At 45.9% G+C, this 25,231-nt stretch overlaps 1 protein-coding gene across 5 annotated transcripts in view; it reads left to right on the forward strand.

Annotated features, from left to right (window-relative positions):
* The window catches only part of LOC147740927 (uncharacterized), a 364,072-nt gene that overhangs the window by 72,268 nt on the left and 266,573 nt on the right, over positions 1-25,231 (forward strand). For 3 of the 5 annotated variants that reach the window (XM_086936051.1, XM_086936065.1, XM_086936062.1), the window contains exon 3: positions 494-525. The exons of the other annotated variants lie outside the window; for them this stretch is intronic. In XM_086936051.1, the coding sequence (XP_086792177.1) occupies positions 494-525 (32 nt within the window). The remainder of the gene's footprint in view (positions 1-493; positions 526-25,231) is intronic. 5 annotated transcript variants of the gene reach the window in all.

Below are 25,231 nucleotides of genomic sequence, written 5' to 3' on the forward strand. Positions count from 1 at the left end.
GACCACACCATTACATCTTACCAAGAAGCAGAGTGTGGGTAGATGTAACAAGCAAAAGAAGAATGCAAGACGAGAAGAGGCTGTGAAACAGTCTGATTGTTTTTCAAAAGTCCTTTTATTGTGAGACTGTATTATATCAATCTTATGGTACCACTCATTGTTGAAAATAAATATCGCTTATCTGTCCTCAAATTCTGTTTGCTTGTAACCCATGGAGCTATTCTATTGCCTGCTAGCTATTACAGACCATTGTTCTGTCACCAGACATAAAGGTTCTTGATTCACGTTTTTTTCTCCAACAGAAACATTTCCTAACACTGTTACAAGTGGACATAACAAGAGTTCTGAAATGCTACACAACTGATATACAGTCCATAATATGTTACCTTTTGGTTTTACAAATTGTGCTTTGTGGTAAACCTGCAAAGATATCTCTACCAGAGACTTTTAGCCTGATGATTATGTCATCTAAGTCTATCTTTCAATTTTCCAGGAATGTCTCCCTTCCTCGAGCATCTAACCCAGGTGAGAGTGAATGAGAAGTTAAAAGCATTGAACTGAGAGGTAACGCAACACCACCATGGCACCTAAACCTAGTGATACATTTATACAACCCTGTCTTCCCCACGACTGTGTTGCTATCCGCAGAACAATGTCATAAAACCCTGGAACTAAACCAGCCCAGGGGTGGCAAATGTTTTTCTAATGTAAATTAATATAATGCCCACATTACTAAAGGGAAGGGATCATGTTATGTTAGTAACACATTGTTAGATTCTGAGCTTCCACAATGGGATCAGTCTCTCATTTACAGGTCAGGATTTAATGTGCAAATACAAGCAGGCACAAATGCAAACATATTATTTTTGCCATAGTTCAGCACAATTTGCCTTTTTCTGTGCCTCCCAAGCCTGCGTCACAGTTGTTTTCAGGTCTCGGTGAGCCAGCCCATGCGCTGCACTCCGAAAAATTTAGTAAGTGGCTTTTGAAAGTGCTACCACATGCTTTTCCTGGCCTCCAGCTTGCTTGCACTTGCGCATGCACGCACGCAGCCGCTATGTGGGTTTCTGTCAAGGCTCATTAAGCCTTGCGTGCCTTTCTCCGTGCTTCAATTCCCTCCTCCTTCCCCACCACAGATCTCGTCACTTTACTTTCGTGGCCGTATGACCACGTTACTTTATTGGCAGCGCAGCCAATGCTTGTTTTACTTTTGCCTGTGCGCGCACCACTCACTTTTTTTCTTCTTTCAGCGCCCGCACACCCGCTCACAACACCTAGGCTTGTTAAATGTTTGCGTTCCAAGACCAAAGTTAATTGGTTTAAGATAAGTTAACCATTACTTTCCCTACTGCTGCTAGTACGTACTACCCTTTACAGGCCCTACCACTCAAATTGAGTCCAATGTCAATATAAAAGATACATGTGTTAAAGTTATTGCAGCGTTGTAGGTAAACTTTCTTTCAAATGTGATGCAGCATTCTTTAGCGTTTTTAAATAAAATTTCTCTCCAAGTCTTGCAGCACTCTTCAATAAACTTTCTCTCAAATGTCTTGCAGCACTCTTAAATAAACATTCAAAGGTAGTGCAGTGTTTTTAAATATACATTCTTCTAAATGTATTGCAGCTTACTTCAGAGCACGTTTGCTCAAATGTAATGCAGCGTTCTGAAATAAACTTTTACAGGTATTGCAGCGTTTTAAATTAAATATTTTCTCAAAATCTATTGCAGAGTTCTTAAACTTTCTCTCAAATGTATTGAAACGAGTGAAGCATTTTAAAATAAACTTTCTTTCATTTTACCGCTCTTGTTTCATTCTTCACTCCTTTTTTTCTCATGTCATCCTTCCTATTCCCTGTATCTTAGTCTCTGTCAGTCTCCGTTTCCCTCCATCTAATATTCACCTGCCTCGGATCTTTCTCTGGCCCTTCTAGCACCCTTCAAACATATCACAATGTTTCTTCTTTCCTTTTGTTGTACCTTCCACTCCCTCCTCTATCCTTTATATCAAATCACTTTGCTCACTTTCTTCTCTCCCATTCTTCATCTCCACTACCATATTTCTTGCAAGCTTCATGTTTGCCCTTCCTCTTTATTATTATTTGTGTCCCTATTTCTTGTTCTCCCCTTTCTCCACCTTTTAGCTTACACGTTTTTTCCCCCCAATGACCGATCTCTGCCCTTCTTACTTTCCATCTTTCCCTCTTCCCTATCTTCATTTTTGCTTTTCCATTCTCCTCCTCTTGGTGTACTTTCATTTGTGTCGCTCTCATCTGTTTTTGTTCTCTCTTACCTTCAAATCTTCCTTTCATTCCGCCCCATATTTTACACACCGTCTCTCCTTTCTTATTTCTCGTTTCTCTCCCTCTTTATCTCTTTTTTTCTCCCACTCATTTTAGCTAGGCTTTCCCTCTTTTCAATTTTAGCTTTCTCCACATTTGTAGCCTGAAGCTGAGGTTAACAGGACTGTCTGAGTTCATGAACGCCAATGAAACAATAGCAGTAAGGACATGAAGTAACTACAAGGAGTCTACTTGTTTGTCTACAGTGGTTGTCACCCAATTGGCGTTGCGCATCAGCCCTCCTAAACATCATTGTATCTTGAAAACATAAGGACTTCAAAGTAACGCACGTTCATTTGTATGCACTCTTGCTCTTTGTTCTGGCTGGAAATGTATATTTCACAAAAGTCCACATCATATTTGTAGACTGCTCTGTAAATAAACACATACTCTGAAGATTTTTGCATCTAGGAATGCGCAGGTCCAACTAAAAGCATGAACTACAGAACCCCCTTTGCAACTTAAATTTGCTTTTCAGGGATAATATCTAGAACGTATTAGATTTCTATATGGTTGGCCCATTTTGGGGAATCCCCACAATGACATACACATCCAGTACATATTGTTATTGTTGTGAGGCTGCCTTTTGTATAGCGCTTACTGCTAGGGCCTCGACGCCTTCCTAATCTGAGTGCCACATGTCTCGCCCTTTCATGTAGAATCCCCAATTAACAAGCATTGGCATAGCCAATAGGTCTAGTCTTTGTGACCTTATATGTGTTTAGCTACGCAACAGTTGATGTTGTTGCACCAAGGATATTGTGCTGGATAACTAAAACACTAATAAGGTCCCAAAAGCGAGACCTATTGGCTATGCCAATGCTTCTTGTTCAAACTTGCAGTGATGCATTCCACCATCAACAGAAGCTCAGGGAGTAAAAAGCAGCTTTACCACAAGCCTGGGGAATAAAAACAACACACAGACATAGGAAGCATAGAAAGAGACAGATAACACACAGAAAGACAGACAAAATAGGAAGGGCCTCATTTATGAGGCCCCTTGCACCATCGGAACATTCTGTGGCGCAGACGCCTGGGTGATATTCATCAGGCAGTACTAAGCCACTTGTTTGTGCAAAGGTGCCTGCGGTGGCGCAGGCAGCCCAATGTGCGTCAGCGCAGGGAAAAAAGACAGGAATGTGGCGAATCTTATAGATACAGCACATTCCTACCCTTTTCTTTTGCCATAGGGAAATGCAGCAGGAAAGCCTGCTGCGCTTCCCTATGGCAAAACCTCATAAATGAGTCCTGTTGCATTTAAGGGAAAATTACATTTAGCTGCAAAATCCGATTACGTTCCAAAATCACCCTCAGTGAATGTAAATGTGTGTGGAAATTCTGTAAGGGGCACAAATCACATTTAGCAGAATTAAATATTTGGTTTCTTTAAAATAATGTTCTTTTGGTGTGGTCACCCCCCACTTTTTGCTAGAGATTATTGCTATAGAATGGACTCCGAACGCTGGTGAACTACAATTCAGCGCCCACCGTGTATGTTGCGACCCTTACATTTAACTACAAAATCAGATTAAATTGCAAATTTAGCTTCAGTAAATTATCAACATTTGTGCGGAAATGCTTTTGTTAATGTTGATGTCAATGTACGCAACACTACTTGTGTACCAAAATGAAACCAAGAAACTGAAGAAACTGTTGTTGAAATCTCCCGATATGACCTCTCCAGTAAGAAATACGTGGTCAGGCAGGCCCTGTGCCCTTGGCTTGAGGCTACTGATTGACAGATCACAGAATGGGTATCACATAACCAGCAGGATAAACACGCGAACATGAAAAACCCAGATTTGTCCCACAGATAGGCAGCAACACCACAACAGACCTGCATACATGCGGGTTCCCAAAACACCAAAGTTAGATGCCACATGAAGTTAGGAACACACATCCAATCGGGACTCAGCACACACAACATACTCAGTGATCACACGCTCCCCATGGCAGATATCTGGACGAGTTACTCACTGGTTACTCACTGGTTACTTCACTGTTTCCATGCAAGGTGGAGACCCACCTGCATTTCCCATCAGGTGGGAGTAATTTATGGCTTCATAATTAGGCCCACATTCTACTACCAAAACAGGATCTATAAATTGATTTATGGTGCTTCAAGAAATGTATAATTAGACGTTTAAAATGATTGTATTTTAAGACAGTGTTCGCGGCTATAGTGTTTGATTAAACCATCTGTCCCTGTTTTGCCAAACACCTCTTTAAGAAGCACAAGTCGCATTTAGCAAAATAAATTGGGTGCTATAAGAAAATGCCCTTTTTATGTGGCACGCCGGCACACAAACACATAGGCACTTTTTGATGGATTTTAATGCTAGTGTATGAATTCTGAACACTGGTGCACCGCTGCTCAGCCACCAGTGTATGTGCATCATTAAAGAATGTACAATTGACATATCCGAGTCTGGCATAGTTAACTTACCTACAAGTCCCTAGTATATAGTAGTCTGTGTACCCGGGCCTAAAAGTTAAATAGCACTTGTGAACTGCAGCACAGAATTATGCCAAGTGACAAATAAAAACATGGCACAAGGCCTGTCACTTCAGCCTTGCTGGGCAGTGTTTAAACAGCCATTATGACTTGTCAAAGTCACCCTTTTAAAAGTCTTAATCATTCTTTTTTAAATTCAATTCATAAACTTTATTCCGTTTTAAAAAAAACATAAAAGTTACACACCAATAATACAGTTAAAACGATCCAAGCTTTATCAATAAAAGAGTGCCAGTAATACAATAAAAAAACAAGCTAATAAATAGATATAGGAGGGACAGAGGATAGCATACATTATTGATCCATGCAGTTCCTGTAATTAACACATGCTTTTAAAAAACCCAGTATAAAAGGTAAACAGTCATCATTCAATAATTGTGAGTACATCAGTGTGGGTCGAACCTGATTAAAATTCAATCTTTTTAAAAGAGGGACCAGGAAATGTTTACGAGGGAAAGCATAAAAATGACATAAAACATAAAATGTAGCATGTCCTGCGGGTACTGATTGTCGCAGCCGCACGAAGCTGTCACCGTACCTCTAAAAGTACATTTTGGTCTGGCAAGTAGGAGGTCAAACATATTCAACCGAAACCGAGTTAACAAAAATTTATCGTGCTTAGACAATCAATCAATCAATCAGGAGTTTGTTAAAGCGCGACTACTCACCCGTAAGGGTCTCAAGGTGCTGGGGGTGGGGGGGGTGCAGGTTCCATTCCATCAAGGAGGGGGTCTGTCGAAGAGCCAGGTTTTGAGGTTTCTTGCGAAGATGGGGAGCGATGTTGTCTGTCCGAGGTGGAGCTGAAGGGCGTTCCATGCTTTGGCCGCGAGGAAGGAGAAGGAGCGGCCTCCCGATCTGGTCTTTCTGGTGCGGGGGACCACGGCGTAGGAAAGCTGGGCTGATCGACAGAGACCCAATAAGGTATTGCTCTGTCCTTAGTGTTGTTTTTAGCATAATATGTGTGCGCACGCTGAATTTCGCAACCACCTTGGCTTCCCTTTCCAAATTCCTCTCTAGTAAAAAGGCTTTTTAAATGCCATCATCAAAACAACTTTACTTTGGGTTGAAAAAACTCAAAAGGGCCGATCCATACAGAAAAAAATTCCAGTAGCACAAAAACACAGTTCATTACAAAACACCATTCTAAAACAGGTTAAGTTCAAAATTCATCTTTTTTGCGATGGTGCACATAAGATTCTCTCTGTGCTGTACCAAATTCCAGAAAGACAAAAAACCTCAGAAAGAAAATAAAAAGCTCTAAACGGGTCTGCTATGCCAACCACATTAACTAGCACTACATACTGCTTGAACATAATTGGGCATGTTCTAATGTAAGCAAGCATAGAATGCTTAACGAAAAAATTGAAGAGGGTCTAAAATCATTAAAAATCACCTTTAAGATAAAATGTTTGTCTCGGCCTTTTGTCTGATGTTCCAATTTGAGTGTAAAAAATTGGAGATTGCGTAAACAACGTTGCACCTATTAGCTGAAATACAGATTCTTAAGGCTGTGTGTTGGTTGTCCAGCTCAAGGAGCTGTAAAAGTGGAACAATCCAGCATATAGTCCATGAATTCCTCAAGTTGAAGTGAACATGTGTGAAACAAATATAAATCAGTCAGGCTACCAGAGGGTACAATTGACATTTTATCACAAAGAACAGTGCTCGAATGAATCTCAAACTTCGTTAGGTACAGAATGGGAGCTCAGCCAGTATTCAGTCAGCCCTAACCAGATCAGACAGTTGTTTTACATGTGAAACCGAAGGAATAGTAGAAGCCATTCGATTGGGCACTGGCTCCCACAGGTGGTCTTTATGCGGGACCAGATTATCTGTCGCTCAAAACCTCAAGGTGCCCTGCAACGGGTGCAGAGATCAAACCAGAGGCTGTGCATCCTTGGGGACCCTGCTAGGGGCCCCCAGAGTAGACTTCCGACAGCCTTTTTATGTCAGAAAGGTAGGCACAGAAAGGCTGTTGAAATCTAACATCGAAGCCCTCGGGCGAAGGAGCCACCCTTGGGATTACTGATGGATTTCCAAATGGCAGACAGACTCTCCGAGCCCGTTGAAAGCCATTCAGCAATCTGGCTAGGATTCCTTTCCAACCGTCTCCATTCAAATTGGACCCTCAGAAAGGAATCTGAACAGCCGATTATGATGCAGGCCAAACAGCTCCGACTGAGAGGTTGTGGGGTCGCTTTGTGAATGAGGGGAGAGATACCCTATTAGACATGCCTGTTGAGGATAGGATGTCGTATGCTCATATGAAAGATGCTTTAATGTTGCGGTATGGCCTAACCCCCGAGAAGTACAGACAAGCTTTTAGAGAATGTAAGAAGTTGCCTGGTACGACGTGGGTTGAATATGTGTCTTATTTTTGCAGAGCCATGGATGGTTGGGTAAAGGGCAGCAAAGTGGAAAGTTATGAAGCTCTTTATGATTTGTTTGCTTGGGAGCATTTGTCTAATAACTGTTTTCCAGAGCTGCGCCAGCACCTTATTGATAGCAAGATATCTAACCCTAGGAAACTTGCTGAGGAGGCGGACCGCTGGGTCAGTACCAGGGTCCAGAAGGGTCCAGTGGGAGACTCAGCCAAAGGTGGGCAGGGTCCCCAGCAGAAGAGTGGGGGGGACAAGGGTAAACAGAAGGAGTCCCAGAAACGGCCCCAAAGTAATCCCCAAGGGAACCAAGGGAAAGGTTCCCAGCCTCCCCCTGAGAAGAAGCCAGGGGCCCCGACAGGTAAACCTGTTCATAGGGGCCCCCTAACCTGCTACGTTTGTGGGCAGGTGGGACACCGGTATTATGACCCCCAGTGTCCCATGAAGAATTCGAATGCACCGCCGCGTGCACTCACCCGTCAGTTGGCGAGTGTAGCCCTGGGAGCGGAGGAGATGGTTGTCCCTGGTGGGAGGGCTCCCGCAGAAATGTCCCTGGTCTCGCTAGGAGACATGCAAATGGTCCCTCCACCCCCTCTGCCTAGTAACATTAGTAAGTATAGGCAGTGGGTGACCATTAATGGCCATAGAGTGGAAGCTCTCAGAGACACCGGAGCGAGTGTGACAGCTGTCAAGTGTCACTTGGTGTCCAGAGAGCAGGTGGTTCCCCACGCATTCTACCCTGTGATAGCTGCTGACAACCCCCAGAAAGAGTGTGAGGTAGCTCAGGTTTCCTTTGAATGGGGGGGAGTTTCAGGTACTCTTCAGGTTGCTGTGAGGCCCGCCATGCCTGTCGATTGTCTCCTGGGCAATGATTTAGAAGACTCCCCTTGGGCTAAGGTGGAGAGGGAGACACATTTGAGAATGTTGGGTGTGCCAGAGTGGGTGTGTGCAACCACTCGATCGATGACAGCGAGTAAGGGTGTTGATGGGGTCCCGGAGCCTGAAAATACGGCCCAGGACCCAGCTGTGAAGAGAAGAGGCAGGAGGCGCGGGAAACCGGCCCCCGTAGTTTCCGTGGTCCAGGAGGAGGTAGACCCTGAGGGGGATGCCCTGGAGCCCACAGGGGAACAAATTGCCGAACTGGGAGACCTGCCCGAGTTGACCCATTGGCAGCAGGATGGTGGTCCCTCGAGGGAGGAATTCTGTGCCGAACATAAAGTGTGCCCTTCTATTGTGGGTATGAGGCAGCAGGCCTCAGCCCAATCCTCAGGTGATCAGTCAGGGTCACATTTTGTGTACTGGGAGAACGACCTCCTGTATAGCGAGCCTAAGGCTGCTGAGCCTGGGTCAGCCCGTGTGCTGGTGGTACCCCAGCGCTTCAGAGCCTTCCTACTGGGTTTGGCTCACGACGTTCCGTTAGCTGGAATTCTGGGGCAGGACAAGACCTATGACAGGCTTGTCACCCATTTTTATTGGCCTCAGATGCGAAGGGATGTAGACATCCATTGTAAGACTTGTCACACTTGCCAGGCGAGTGGGAAAAGCGGAAGGAAGCAGAAGGCTCCCCTCCAACCTTTTCCAGTGGTCAGTACCCCCTTTGACCGGGTGGGGATTGACCTTGTTGGGCCCCTGGACCCCAAGACAGCCCTGGGCAACAGGTTCATCCTGGTCTTGGTGTACCATGCCACACGGTACCCGGAAGCCATCCCTCTCCGAACAGTGACGGCCCCCGTGTTGGGACGGGCACTGATGGGTGTTTTCTCCCGGATGGGGTTCCCTAGAGAGGTGGTGTCAGACGGGGGCACCAACTTCATTTCTAACTATATGAAGTCTCTGTGGAAGGAGTGTGGGGTAACCTACAAGTTCACCACTCCTTTTACCACCCTCAAGGAAATGGGCTGGTTGAGAGATTCAACCGGACCCTTAAAGGCATGATCATGGGTCTTGAAGAACCAATGAGGCGGAAATGGGACGTCCTCTTGCCATGCCTGTTGTTTGCTTACCGTGAGGTGCCGCAGAAGTCTCTAGGGTTCAGCCCCTTTGAGCTTTTGTACGGTCACCCGGTAAGAGGGCCTTTGAGTCTGGTCAAGGAAGGCTGGGAGCAATCTCCCAGGAAACCTCCCCAGGATGTATACAGTTACATGCTGGCCTTTCGGAACCAGACTCGGCGCTTCAGAGATCTTGCTCAGGCAAATCTGGAGGCCAGCCAGGAGGAGATGAAGCGTTGGTATGACTGGAATGCCACTCTGGTAGAGCTTCAGCCTGGACAGGAAGTGTGGGTCATGTCCCCTGTGGAACCTTGTGCGCTCAAGGACAGGTGGACTGGACCGTTTAAGGTTGTGGAGAAGAAGAGCGATGTCACTTACTTGGTGGACTTGAAATCTCCCAGGAACCCCTTGAGGGTCCTGCATGTCAACCGTTTGAAGCCCCACTTAGAAAGGTCCGAAGTGGGCATGCTCCTAGCTACGGATGCTGGAATGGAGGAGGAGAGTGAGCCTCTTCCTGACCTCCTGTGTGCTAAAGAGCAAGATGGGTCAGTGGATGGTGTTGTCCTCTCTGACACACTGACCCTTGAGCAGAAGCAGGATTGTCGCCAACTGTTGGGACAATTCCCTGATCTGTTTTCCTTGGTTCCGGGTGTCACTCATTGGTGTGTCCATGATGTTGACACCGGAGACAGCCCTCCTGTGAAGCACAAGGCTTACAGGGTGACTGACAAGGTCAGAGCATACATTAAGGAGGAGGTCGCCAAAATGTTTGCGTTAGGGGTGGTTGAGTCCTCTAGCAGTCCTTGGGCCAGCCCAGTGGTCTTGGTCCCGAAGGCTGCAGCGCCTGGTGCTTCACCAGAACTTCGGTTCTGCGTGGATTACCGAGGACTCAATTCAGTCACGAAGACTGACGCGCACCCCATCCCCAGAGCTGATGAGCTCATCGATCGGTTGGGGGCTGCCCGGTACCTTAGTACGTTTGATCTAACGTCTGGGTACTGGCAGATCGGCTTGACCGATGGGGCAAAGGAGAGGTCTGCATTCTCCACACCAGATGGGCTATACCAGTTCCGGGTGATGCCCTTTGGGATGAAGAATGCCCCTGCCACCTTCCAGAGGTTGGTCAACCAGGTCTTGGCTGGACTGGAGGATTTCAGTGCCGCCTACCTGGACGACATCGCAGTATTCAGCGCCAGCTGGGAGGAACACTTGCGCCACCTCCGGGAAGTGTTGTTGGCCCTGCGCAGAGCAGGCCTCACAATCAAAGCCAGTAAGTGCCAGATTGGGCAGGGTTCTGTGGTGTACTTGGGGCACCAAGTAGGGAGCGGCAAGGTTGCCCCCCTGCAACCCAAGATTGATACCATCCTGGCTTGGGCGCCGCCCAAAACCCAAACTCAGGTGAGAGCCTTCTTAGGACTCACAGGTTATTACAGGAGGTTCGTCAAGGATTACGGTAACATTGTGCACCCCTTGACTTCGCTGACTTCCAGGAAGCAGCCACGAAATGTGATCTGGACTGATGCCTGTCAAACGGCCTTCGATACCCTGAAAACTGCAATGTGCACAGCACCTATACTCCAGGCACCTGACTTTTTGAAAGAATTTATTGTCCAGACGGACGCTTCAGAGCATGGCATGGGAGCTGTTCTAGCTCAGGTGAATGAAGAGGGCCGAGACTTACCTGTAGCCTTCATCAGTCGGAGGTTACTTCCCAGGGAAACGAGGTGGAGTGCGATAGAGAGAGAAGCATTTGCTGTGGTCTGGGCGCTGAAGAAGCTAAGACCCTACCTGTTTGGGACTCACTTCCGGGTTCAGACAGACCACAGGCCCCTCAGATGGTTGATGCAAATGAGAGGTGAGAATCCAAAACTGTTGAGGTGGTCCATTTCCCTACAGGGGATGGACTTCACGGTGGAACACCGCCCTGGTACAGATCACACCAATGCTGATGGTCTGTCCAGATTTTTCCGCCTTAGTGATGAGGACTCCCTAGGTCAAGGGTAGTTCTCCCCACATTTCAGCTGGAGGGGACACATGTTAGACCTGACATCATTGGCTTGAGTCGCTCCTCCATTTTTTCTGTTTGCCTCCACTGTTTTACGATGTTTTGCTGGATAATGCTTTGGGCGCTGTGCCACTGCTGATCAGTGCCGCAGCGCAAGTGCTCCCTATGTTAAAATTGATGTATCGATTGTATTCCATGTTTGGCTTATTTGGTTTACTGTCAGTCCCTAGTCTAGTGCACCAGGAGTGCCGGGGCTTGTGAATACAAATGCCGCTCGTGGGCTTGCAGCACGTGTTGTGCCACCCACAAGAGCGGCCTTGTAAAAGAATGTCAACGGGTCAGTCATTGCGAGACCTACGTGCAGTCTGGTACTGTCACGCGGGCTGCGCGAGTATACCTACTTGCCAGTCCCTCCAACCTTCCCTTAACTTCATGTTAGTCACCCCTATGGTAGGCCCACGGTAGGCAGGGTGCGTTGTAAGTATAAGGTAGGACACGCCTGACCAAGTTGGCATGTCCTAATAGTGAACAACAGCCATCTTCGTTCTTCACTATTGCGAGGTAACCTGCTCTCCGTTAGTTAGAATGGGCCGCCGGGATTATTAATGCTATGATCCTAGCTGGCTCGGGGAGCATGGTGCAATGTCGAGTTTGGTATCCCTGAACTCGGGGTTTAATTACGCATCCGTTGGTGTGGATGGTTTTTGGACTCTGGGTTTGAAAATAGCACTTTTAGAAAGTGTCTATTTTCTTGTCTAACCATTTTTGGTTTCTGCTGGTCTTGCGTGTGACAGGAGCTGGGTGGCTCCAGAGGTCTGGATGAGTCAGTGTGGGATGAGGGGGACATTTGCGTTAAGAGTAGGGGAGAGTAGTTGCTGATAGCCTGCCCTGCCTGATACAATGCTGTCTCCACCTCCTGCCAGGAGGCCGATAGCTCTGCTCCTGCCAGTGACAATGCTGGCTCCACCTCCTGCTGGGCGTCTGAGGACCCAGCCCTGCTCAGTGAATAGGCCAGGTGCTTCTGCCTGGCTCCACCCACAACAGACCCAGGATGTTGGGAAATTCCCCTACATGGACAAAGGCATCAAAGCCAAAAAGGGGTATAAGGGAAGGACCCCTGAACCAAGAAATCAGATCACTTCTGACAAGGAACCCTGAAACCAAGGACAAGAAGTCTGCTGATCTAAGGACTTGCCTACCCCTTCTGCCGGTGTGCTGTTTGCTGGGGGGAATCCTGCAGTGCTTCTTTATTTTTGCCAAGGAACCAGGAGAGAGGAACTGTGTGTGTACTCTCACGCTTGCTAAGAAAATCTCCAAGGACTAGAAGAGTGCCAGTCTCCTGCTGAAGTCACAGGGCTAAAGCACTTCATCTGCTTAAAGTGCTATTTGCTGGAACCTGTGAATCCAGCACCTCTGAAACCAGCAATCTCGACGCCGACGGACGTCGCCGAATCCAGCTCGACACCGTGAGTGGCGGCTCAAGTGTCCCGCTTCCTCGACGCCGGCCGCCGGGCCCGATCGACGCCAGCAGCAACGCCAGTGAGTAGTGAGTTCGGGTCCAGCTCCAAGGGACCTCGTGTCTGCACCGCTGCTGATCGCATCGACTGCGTGCCCTCTCGACGCCGTGAGCACTGCTCACTCTTGCAACATCGTCATCGACATCGACGACTACTGAGGCCTTATCGACACCGAAGACGCGACGCCGGATTGCTCGACGCCGCTGATCATCGTGTGCTTCATTCTCCAAGGTACTGTGTTGTTGGGGGTCCGTGTGACTCCGGGCTCGACGTAGCGCTCCTCGCGGTCGACGCCGAACCTTTGGATTAACTTTGCCTCGACGTCGTGTAACTCCTGTGTGGGTTACATTGTTGCTAAGAACTGTGTTGCCAAGAAGAAGAGTTGCTTTGATACGAAAAGACTTTGTGCTAAAGAAGAAACTACCTTTGAACTATTATTTTCCCTTCCAAAAGTATTTATTAAGATTGTGTATATTTCTGTCGTTATTTGGTCTTGTGGTAAGCCTTATATAAAGATCCTTATTTTTATAATACTACGGTGTCGTGTCCATTTGTAGTGTATTCACTTTATTACTGTATGTGGTCATAAATGCTTAACGCACAGCCTCTGAGATAAGCCTGTCTGCTCTGCCAAACTACCAAGGGGGTGAGCAGGGGTTATCAAAGGGTGTGATCCCCTCGGCCTGACTAGAAAAGGAGTGTCCCTATTTGTCAGAAGTGCATACCTCTGCCAACTAGAGACAGCCGGTTCTAACAACCTGACACTGCGCAGAACCAGCAATGAACAAGATCAACATGGTAGACACAGCTGACAAATCGCCTCTTGGTATTATCTTTCCAGTTTCCCCAACTTTCAGAAAAATGTCCAAGTCCGAACATAGATTTCTCCAAAGTTGACATCAAACAGCATCTGAACACTGTCAAGATATTACTAGGCACAGATTCTGGGCTTTACGTTCTTAGAGAAGCGTGGCTCAATGGTTAGAGCAGCAGACCCTGATGCAGAGGTCTGGTCCTGGAACAGGGTTCAATTCCCGCCTCAGCGGCTCTTGGACTCAATCTCCCCGGACCTGATAATTCTTGCCTCGGTGCCTGGTCTAATCATGGGTCCCACTCTGTGACTCTGGGCAATAGCTTGCTTAATCTCCACAACGGCCCCAGCAGCGCTTGGATGCCTGGCTTCACCTTGGGGGTGCCCAGGAGTGGACATTTCATATGGAAAAGCCAGGAAGGGTCAATGGAGAAAACTACCTAGGCAGTAATTCTAAATTTAAAAACACAATACGAAAAGGACCAACACTGAGAATGAACAGCTTCCAATTAAATACATAAGTTTATTACAGTCACATAAACAATAGATAAAATATACATTTCATAAAAAGTTGAATTAACATCAATCATAACATAAAAATTCTTGAACATAGAAGAGTAAGTTGTGTGTCGATGCGTTTCGGCGGCCAGCGCCTTTCTCAAGACAAAGCCAGGAAGGGTTCCACAGCGGTATGAGTGCAACCCCGGGATGCCCCGTCGCGTGGGCAGCCGAGCGCTTTACAAATACAACATTTATTTTATTTTATTTATCTTATTTAGAACTTTCCTGCTGTCGACTACATCAGCATCAAGATTCCTGCCAGAAAATTGATGCTGGCTGGGTGAAGCACAGGGACCTGTGCTTCACCCAGCCACAGCCGTCGAGCCCTCCATCATATCAGCCTACACCGCAACTCGCAGACAAGGAATTTTCTCCAAAGATTCTTCTAAGTAAAAAGTAAACTTTCAACCAGGATGAACCTGGTCCCTGTTTGTGACCAGCAGTAGATCATGGCCGGCTCTAACGTTTGATCTGGACCCGGTCTAGCATGTCCAGATAACCGCAATTGACCTTTTGCAGTTTTAGGCACTATTTAGATTAAAAACTTTTAAAGACCATGTTAATATTGAGTAAGTTGAGGTCAATATGAAGAACGATACATTTATGTATCAAAACCAAATTTCATCTCTATTAACAAATTTGCCTGTTGTGAAATCCACGTCAACTCCAACTCAGAAATACGTAGTAAAGCATGTACTGAGAACTAGGCCTGAGGTCACTGATTCACAGGTCACAGAAGGGGCGGCACGTAGACAAATGCACAAACAGTAAATCCCAGATCATTGCCACAGATAGGCGTAGCAACACCACAATTGGCCAGGAAGATTTGCCCCAATGAATCACACATGGCCTGCGGAGTACACACATTTCCTCAAAACCATAAAGTCAGATGCTACATAAAGTTAAGAACTTATTGCCATTCAGAACACAGTACACACAGTGATCATGCTAGCCCCATGTCAGACATCTGGACATGTTCCCTACTGGCCGCATTGTGTCTATGCTTGTTCGAGGCCCACCTAGATTCTCCATCAACTAAATTAATTTACGACTCCAAAGGCAGTGGCTCACGTTCCTAACCAAACAAGGATTGCCAAAACTGTGTTTGCCATTCAATGAATTGTATAAAAACACATCTCATATGGATTGTACGTTGACAGTCCTCAGACCATATACCTGTAATCGTTCTCCCGATCACATTCTTTAATTAAACAAACTGTTCCTATTTTGCCAAACGCCTCTTGTCTCTCGCTTTTTCAAGTTATTTCATGTTCAAGCAACAACCATATCTCTGCTTCCCTTTATCCGATTTTTGTCATTTTGATTTCTAATTAATCAGTAACACCCAGATGAACAAACCCATTTAACATTTCTAAATGGGCTGATTTGCTATTTTGGCCTATAAGAAATGACACAAAATGTCATTTCTGCCTAGTAGAAATCAAATTTTGCAACACCCCAGTAAGAAATTGCAAATAGGGTTTTCCTATTTGCGATTTCCTGTGCACATGTACACAGCATTTCCTAAATGTGAATTCGGCATTGGTAAAAGCTATTACCATAGACTCAAAGTCGATGGTAACCATGTCTAACTTAAAATAAGCACTCCAAAATGTTTAAAGCACACACAGGATATTAGTTAACTAGAAATGTTCCAATAGTGATCCTTACTCTGTAGGAATCTGCATTAGTGAATCTCTATTTTTGTACAGACTATTTTAGTAGCGAGTTCTAAGGAGTAGCAATTTAGGAAATGCAAAAGAATTGTTTCATATATCTGGTGCAATACTTCTTTTATTTCCTATAAAACTGAGTGGGACTTTTATTGTGTTGTGTTTTTTAGTTTGTAACTGTTCTGGTACTGATAATTGCCATGCACACATTTCTTCAACGTTTTGCCTGTCTGATTTGTACTACAGCTTCCAAGGTTTGAGCTCAAGTTTACATTATTGAGACCTAACTTGATCTAGTAAAGAATAGCGTTATTATTACTTGATGAGGAGGGCCACCCACGTCAACTAATAATCCACATTCTCACAGATGCAAAACAATATGTAACTTTACAATCATGCATGGTGCAACATCAACTGGAGTGTGGATACTCTTATAGGTGTGAAAACACATGTATGTACAAATTCAACTTTGTTACAAATTCAGCAGAAATTGTTATATGGCCCTTAGGGACATTGTCGACATTGCTAAGTTAGCATAAGCTTTGCTGCCATGCTACTGCTTTTGTGCACGTTACTACGTGACTTTGTTATTATAACACTTTGTCTGTACCTTTCACATGAGAGTAGTTTGTTTTTCTCGCTCTCTGACTTTCTTGGTGTTTAGTCTGAACACGATGTGCAAGGTCCATAAACAATGCCCCTTGTTATTATGTTCTGATCGGTCCCTAGCACCTAGACATAACATGTTAGACACAGCTGCAATACTGAAGACTCGAGCTTTGATATTACGTTGTTGCATGTTTTTCACACATACTTGGAGAAAGCCATTTCATGGAGAGGAGCTCTGCTGGTCCTATGATGTAAACTTTACATTTAGGCTTGCAAATATGGGGTCTTCTAACAACTCCCAGAGATCTTCCGTTATATAAAATAACTTTTTCCAATCAAGGGGAGGGTGGCTAGGCCTTATTATATTGCCTTTCCCAAGGTCGTTATATAATGACTACTCCTTTTGTATTCTATGGGATTGTAACAATGCTAACTGTGCTAAGTGTATGCATTTTGCTGCTGGTACTGGCTTGTATACATTATTGTAGAGCACAGTAGTTAAAATAAACACTTTGAATTATTTCAGTGACTCTGACAATTCTCTTTATGGACAAGTACAAGTGAGTGAGCGAAAGCTTGTCTTGTTCCCACGATTTCTGAGAGAGTCTGGAGTGTTGTGTTCCGGATTGTCTACATTGGTAGCTCCTTTAGATTAGGAGGAGAACAAATGAGACACTATAGCTAGTCGGTTGGGATTCTGGGTACTAATGTGGTAGATTGGCACACTCCTATTCACTGAGGTCCTGTTTTCCTGCTCATAGTTCTGTGTATGTGCAGAATCTCTGCAACAAACTGTAGCATCAAATGTAGGTGCAGAGGCACTCAGTTCAGATAGAAAATGTAGTAAGAGGGCAGGTTTGGTGTAAAATGTGTGGCTAGGTTTGACATCAAATTTCATTGCCAGCACATTAAATTATGTGAGCTCTGACAAAAGCTATAGAGATCTGTAGCAAGACCTAAAGATAACCAATATCTGACTGACCATTAAATACTCTGGAAGTACCGTTGAATATTTACATGGGCGATAAATGAGAATCCCAAAAATATCAACAGACAAGGCTTACTTGCATAACCTTTTTTTAACAAGCCAAACAAAATTAGGGGCCTACCTTGCTGGCTTTGTTTTAATAACTGTTTTTTAATGAAACCTTATAGAACACATTTTAAACTTTGAATTGATCATTTGAAAAATAGGTTCAGCCTTTAACAGCCATTTCAATTGGCCAGTTCTAACATGAAATATATATTCATTTGCAATATGCTCTGAAAGGCCATGGATTAGACATTCTAAAGCAGAGGCTCATTGCCTTCTTTTCATATAATGCATTTCACGTTTGCGAAATGTGTATTCCCTCTCAAAAATACATCTGCATATGTTACCAAGTCAAACTTCTTGCTTTTATTTCTTTGTTGGTGTAAATATCTCTTTCAAATTTCCAAACGCTCATCAGAGCCACAACGTGTTCCTGCTAAATTAGTTGTCACTTAAATATCACCTTTCAATATATTTTTAAAAAGTTATAATTTTTCTCAAAACATCAGTTATGAGTTCGGAATTAACACACATTTTCAATTTTGGTAAACATAGATTTAAGGAACCTAGCAAAAGCTTCTAAATTAGTATGCTGGGCTGCACACAGGAGAGCTAATTATAGGTAGCTGGAGAGCTACCAGTAGCTCGCAAGCTACTTGATGCAGAAGGCTGGTATATATAGTCAGGGGCGGATTTAGTGCCGGTGACACCGACTGCGACAATGTTGATTGGTAACCCCCCCCCATGACCTCCTCTGCCATAGATTCCCTTACTATCACCCATTAGCAGTGCCCCTCAATTCTCCAAAACCACTGTCTCTCAGATGCATTTATTTAGTTTTATAGCACCATCATACTACTGTAGGGTGTCAGAGTACTTTACATCACACACACATTACACAGAGACAATCAATTATACATGTGTAAACCAGTGTATAGTTAACGTTAGATAAGACTACAAAAGGTAGGAGTCAAATGTCATCCATACTGGTAGGTAGGCAAGATAGTTTAAGAGTGCTTGCTCTGGAGAAGCACACACTCAGTATTTAAAACGTTACACCATGGTTAGGTGTTCTCTTTAATAATAAGGATTAATTTCTACCCAAATTAACAGTTTTTACAACATTATGATAATGAAAAATCATAATACTCTAATCTATACCTTGCAGTTTTCATCCAGCTCTTTGATGACAGTTAATTGTTCACTGTTCTATGTTAGGATTTTAACTTATAAACTGCAGGTAACAAAAGGATCTCTCAGACAAAAACACTAACCATGGACATATTTACATTATATGCACTTTGTAATCTGCATGGTACACGCCCTTTGCATCAGACATATTAAGTCCCGGCGCTACCTTAACATGAGTCAAACCTTCCACTGGACAAAACTCCAATCTCGATCCAGGAAGAACATTATTCACCTGAGTTATCTTAACATTTTTATGGTGGCCTGATTCTCATTTATTATCGCTCACGTATTCGTCCTCCCATTTGCACTTACTCAGTGTCACTCACTGTCAATCATTTCCACTCACGTTCAATATCACTCACACTCACGCTCAGTCACACTTCCTCATACCTATTCTTACTCACAATTTGTCACTCTTACTTTCGTTGATTAATTTACACTCACTCTTACTCACTTATACTGACACACAATCTCAATAATTCCTCTGTCACTCTCTCGCACTCACGTTCGCCTATACTCGTTTATACCTTCACACTCTCTTTCTCACACCTGTCCACTATCATCTGCATGCATGCCCATAAAGTACAAATAAAATAATTTTCTTTTTACTGACTTCATTTACCAGTGAATGTCTCATTGTAGCTGTTGGTGCTCCATTTTTTAAATTACACTAAGAGTGAAAAATAGTATATTATTTACTGTTAGTCTACTACAAATGGGGAGGCAAATAAGGAAGGCACGGCCTCAACACCCTATGGGGCTGCCACCCCTGTGTTCTTGACCCTAGGTTGCCATATTTAAAGCCAGGGGTCACAGAAGCAGTTCCGGTGGATGCAGCAGTTAACCCCATCCACGCAGGGTTTTTTCCCCAACGGTGCAGTGGGGAGGGGAGGCCGCACCCGGTACCGTAGTGCTCCTGATGAGCCCAGCTCATCATGCTGCACAGTGGAGCTGTGCTCATGATGAGTTGAGCTCATCACAACCCCGCCCACTCCCATCGAACCCCCGCACAGGAGGGGAATTATCCCTCCGTGGGCATTTCGTGGCAGTTATGACAAGCTCAGCTCGTCATGAGCACAGCTCCACTGTGCCTCATGACAACCTGTATAGTAAATAAAGTGAGCGACCCAATATACCTTTGGGGGCTTGGGTAAATCGTAGTAGGATGGGTAAATTTGCCTCCAAAGGCGTTTGTTTTAAAAAAAATTGAATTAAGTTAGTTGTGTGAATAAATTGAATTCAGGTAACTTAATAGTCCTGAGTGAAATTAATTTCAATGAATCAAATAAACACACATATACTTAAGACTGAATAAACATGACAATACTTAACATTGAAACAATAACCAATAGACATGTGTATAGGCAAAATAGTAGATTTTATCAAAATTGAATCATAAAGGGAAAAATACAATACAGAAAAATATATGTACAAAAACAGGAATACAGGACAAGTGTCTGAAGACAAATCAAAATCTCTGTAAAGCCTGTAAACCGCCTATCCAAAATACAGATGTATAAATTCTCCTTTGGATAAAGCTGAAAGTCGACGTTTCGGTCTTTATGGGCAACTCTTTAAGACCATCATCAGGACAGAAGAAAATTAATATTGTAACTCCCCAAAGAGAAGATCACTGAGGTATTGTATGCCTTGAGCTCTGTTGGCATCAGTAGTATTACTTCATACCGGATCTTAGTTCGGTAACCATCAATCGATATGATGAAAGAGGAGATGATTTGTAAAAATTAAAAATTAAAAATTAAAAAGGGGTTCCTCCAATTAATCCTCCCCTATAATTGCTTCAAAAGTCCTCTCCTGGTGTGCCGCATGGCATTTAAAAAACGCGATAACGCAAATACAATTGGAGGGTCAGTATCATATGTTAAAACTCTAAAAGCCTCTGCACAAAGGGTGAACCCAAGGTTTTTGCGTAGTTGGATTAACCATTGTTTGCGAGGTAACACATAAGCCGGGCAGAAGAACACCACATGCATTTGAGTTTCAGCCGTAAATTTACAAGTGGGACACATTCTCAAATTCTCAAGAGCCTATAAACTGGTATGCACTGCCAAAAGTAGGTTCCCCAATCTAAATTGCAGGTTCACTTTCTTGGCCATTGGTGGCTAGATTACATACAGAAAGGGTTCCTTCATGTACACCTCTTTTATATGTAGGAACTCCATCGCCAGCCTGCCCTTTTTAGCGCTCTCCTGTAGAGACAGCAGGTTGGATTGCCTGAAATGTTTTACAAGATCCGCCCTGGTTATCGTAGAACAAGATAACTCCGGAGATGACAACAGCTCTGTCCTCCCATGCCTGGTCGAGAGATTCCTGATGTGAGTCAGCCAAGGTATTTTACTGGTATTAAGTATGGGAAGGAGCTCCTTTAGCTCATCTTTCTAAGGGGTCAGCTCAGGAGTTGCCCATAACCTCCGCCAAAATGTCAAGGGCCTGAGCGCAATCTCTTGATCAATTGGCCTCATACCCAAGTCCATGCGGAGGGGAACTAGGGGGGTACTGCTTGGTAGACCTATGAGCTGTCTCATGAAGTTATTTTCTAGCTTTACAAGAGGGTGCTATTGAGAGAGGGGTTTGGACACCTGCTCTTGGGAGGGTTAAAGACCTTGAATTTGGTCTTAGATATATTAATCTTCAAGTTTCTCATGTTACAAAAATGTGCAAACCCATCCAATATGCGTTGAATGCCTAGGGATGACTTGGACAATAGCAAGGTATTGTCCGCAAACATCAATGCTGATATCTTCCCTGTGGCAAGCTTTGGGGCATCAGTGTATTTTATATTGTTTAAAAAAGCAATGAGCCCGTTAATATAGAGACAAAATTGTGTGGGGGCTAAAACGCATCCCTGTCTCACTCCCTTTCTGATAGGAAAGCGCAAAGAGAGTACCCATAGGGTCTCAAGGCGCTTGAGGAAGGGGGAAAATTACTTGTCGAATATCCAAGTTTTAAGTTGCTTTCTGAATGCTAGGTGGTTCTGAGTAAGCCGAAGGTGAGTGGGAAGAGAGTTCCAGGTTTTGGCTGCCAGGTAGGAGAAGGATCTACCTCCCATGGTGGCTTTGTTGATGCGAGGAACAGTGGCCAGGGCTTGGTTGGAGGATCGTAGTTGATGGGAGGGGGTGTAGAAGGACAGTTGTGTGTTGAGGCATTCTGGTCCAAGTTCGTAAAGTGCTTTGTGTGCGTGGGTTAAGAGGCGGAAGGTAATTCTCTTATTTACGGGGAGCCAGTGGAGGTTTTTCAGGTGACCAGAGATGTGTTCTTTACGTGGGATATCAAGTATGAGCCTGGCTGAGGCGTTCTGGATGCGTTGGAGTTTTTTCTGGAGTTTTGCGGTGGACCCGGTGTACAGGGTGTTTCCGTAGTCCAGGCGACTCGTGACCAGTGCGTGAGTGACCGTTTTTCTAGTTTCGGTGGGGATCCAGCGAAAAGTTTTTTTGAGCATGCGAAGAATGTTGAAGCAGGATGATGTATTACGCCTGCAGGAGCAGCAACTGGAGTTACAGGCAGATGCGGAGGACCTTGAAAATCGTTCCCGGAGGAACAACATACGTGTCGGTGGGGTGCCATCCAAGGAGGAAGGGACTGATATCACTTTGTTCTTACAGGGCCTCTTCAGAGACATTCTGGGGGAAAGTGAGGAATTGATAGAGCTCATCGAGTGGGCTTAACACGCAAAGCGCCCGCTCCTCCCCCGGATATATTAGCATTTTTGCCTGACTTTCCATTAAATGAGCGGATAATGCAAGCAGCTTGTCGAAAACAGCCTCTACGTTACCAGGGACTAGTGTGGCTGGTAGGTTGAGGGAGGAGAGGTTGACTGACTTGTGGCGGACCTGGCACCCAGGGAACAGGGATTACACGTACTATTCTAATACTCACAAAACAAATGCACGACTAGATTATTTATTGACGTCCACCTCACTCACAGCGCTGGCGTCCCAGATCGACATAGGGGCAATGGCACTCTCTGATCCCGATTGCGGGACACACTACTCCACAAGAGGGAGGTGGTAGACAATATCAGGGGGGCCATAACAGAGTACCTAGTGCACAACCAGCCCACTGACACCTCATTGGCCATGAGTTGGGCGGCGCTCAAGGCAGTTTTATGGGGCGAGTTCATAGCGCTGTCTGCGGCGGAGCATGTGGAACTGGCGCGTAAATGAGAGGAATTGACAGCAAGAACACGCAAACTTGAAGCGTTGCACCACACACCGGCGCACCGAGCGCGTCAGCAATTGGCGGCTCTCGATCAAGCTCGAGCCGAATATGCGCCCCTGAGAGTGCGTCAGATGTATTGCACAGGTGGGGACCGCTGCGGGTGCCTGCTGGGGAGTGCGCTACGGGAGCGGCAACAACGATGCATGGTGCAGGAGATCAGTACGCAGGAGGGACGATGGGTGACTGGAGACAGGGAGATCGCGGATGCCTTTAGCGATTTTTACTCCTCTTTATATGCTGGAGCCCGCTTGGATCCGGCGGACAGTGCAGCTTTCTTGCAATCGGTCACGTTGCCAACCCTGTCGACAGACCAGGCGGAACTCCTCGAGAGGGCGATTCGCCCAGAGGAGGTGATATCGGCGATAGCTAGACGCAAACTGGTGAAAGCATCGGGCCCGGACGGGTACACAGCGATCTTTTATAAAACTTTTTGCCCCCAATTGCCGCCGCTACTAACTGCTCTCTTTAACTCGTTCTCGGACGCCGGTACCATTCCGAGAGACCTGATGGACGCCACAATCTCGGTTATCCCCAAGCCTGGGAAGGACCGCACAAATTGCGGGACGTATAGGCCCATATTCCTCCTAAATGAGGAACTCAAGCTCTATACCAGCATTTTGGCGGCACGGCTAGCGTCGCTTATGCAGGGGTTGTCGACCCGGACCAGACAGGATTTATTCCTGATCGGCAGAGAGCCGACAATACCAAACGGGCGCTCCACCTGATCGAACGGGCCACGAGACTGCCCGGCGAATTCATGATGCTGGCGATCGACGCCGAGATGGTGTTCGATCGGGTCCATTGGCCGTATTTGGAACAGGTGCTACTACGAGCAGGTCTGGGCCCCAAGTTCCGCACTTGGGTAATGAATTGTTACACCTTCCTCACAGCCACTATGTGGGTTAATGGATGCTCGTCGTCCCGTTTCCCCATAGAGCGCGGGACGGGGCAGGGATGCCCCCCCCCCCCCTTTTTTTGCGTTATACATGGAACCGCTAGCGCAGGCCTTTCAGGAGGACATTAGAGTCAAGGGGATCAAAATGGGTGCATACACACACAAGATCAGTTTGTATGCTGATGATGTACTCCTCTCTTTGGCTACACCGAGGGAATCATTGCCGGCCAGTGTCTAGATTTTAAACGCGTTTGCAGAAGCCTCCGGCTTCAAGGTCAATATGACAAAATGTCTAGCTCTGGACCTCTCCCTGGACCATCAAACACGCTCCTCTCTAGAAGCGGGTTTCCCCTTTAGATGGGCGACGAAGGCGGTCCCCTATTTGGGGATTCAACTGGCAGCGACTTTACAGGGTACGGTGCGTATTAACTATGCCAACCTCCGCCACACCATTCGCACTGAGTTGGGGCGCTGGCGGCAGTGAAGATGACAATCCTGCCACAGGCCTTGTATATTTTCCGAGCCATACCGCTTCGCCCCCCAGAGTGTTGGATCCACCAAACCCAGTCGGAACTCGCACAGTTTATTTGGAATGGGAGGCGCCCCGGAATGAAGCTAAGGCTGACGATGCTCCCTCCTGAGAAGGGGGGTTTGGGGCTGCCTGATTTGCTACTGTATTATCAAGCGACACAGTACGGACCATGGTAGAGTGGAGTAGGTGGGAATCGGAGCGGCATTGGCTTTTTCAGGATCAGGCGGTGGCGAGACGACCGTTACAGGAAGTCCCCTTCCTGCGCAGTCGACATCGCCCCCCTAACCTTTATGTGTCTTACATCACTAGAGTGCCTCTGGAGGTATGGGACCAGACTAGCGTCAGGCACGAGTTGACGACCTTCCCGTTGCCCATGACGCCTCTGCTGGAAAATCCAGACTTCGGGCCCGGCAGGGATTTAGGGGCATTTGCTCGGTGGTGTCCGGCAGGTTGTCGGTGCTTATTCTACATGTACTCTGCTGAGGGCGTGTCATCTTTTGAGCGCTTACGTCAGGTGCAGGGCCTACCAGAGTCAGAGCTCCTGCGATATCTTCAGGTGCGTCATTGGGCGCTTAGTCCCCAGGTTCGGGAGAAGGCCGACCGGAAGCTTAGCCGGTACGAATATTGGCTCATTACGCGGACGACGGACAGACAGCTCATTTCGGACCTTTACTGCATGCTCTTAGAAAGATACTCCCGGGTATATAACGCGGGGATGGCACGCTGGGAGAGGGAACTGGGGAGGGCTCTGAGCAATAAGGAATGGGAAGATATTTATTATCGAGCTCGTCACTCTGCCTACCACATGGGACTGACGGATACTTTTACTAAAGTGGTGTCCTACTGGTACTACCCGCCAGAACGGCTACACGAGATGGACCGCATCCTGCTGGCGGGGCAGCTGCGCGATAGGCACACTGACTCACCTTCTGTGGGACTGCACA

This window comes from Lissotriton vulgaris, chromosome 1_1, assembly GCF_964263255.1.
Source record: "Lissotriton vulgaris chromosome 1_1, aLisVul1.2, whole genome shotgun sequence".
Lineage (NCBI taxonomy): Eukaryota > Metazoa > Chordata > Amphibia > Caudata > Salamandridae > Lissotriton > Lissotriton vulgaris.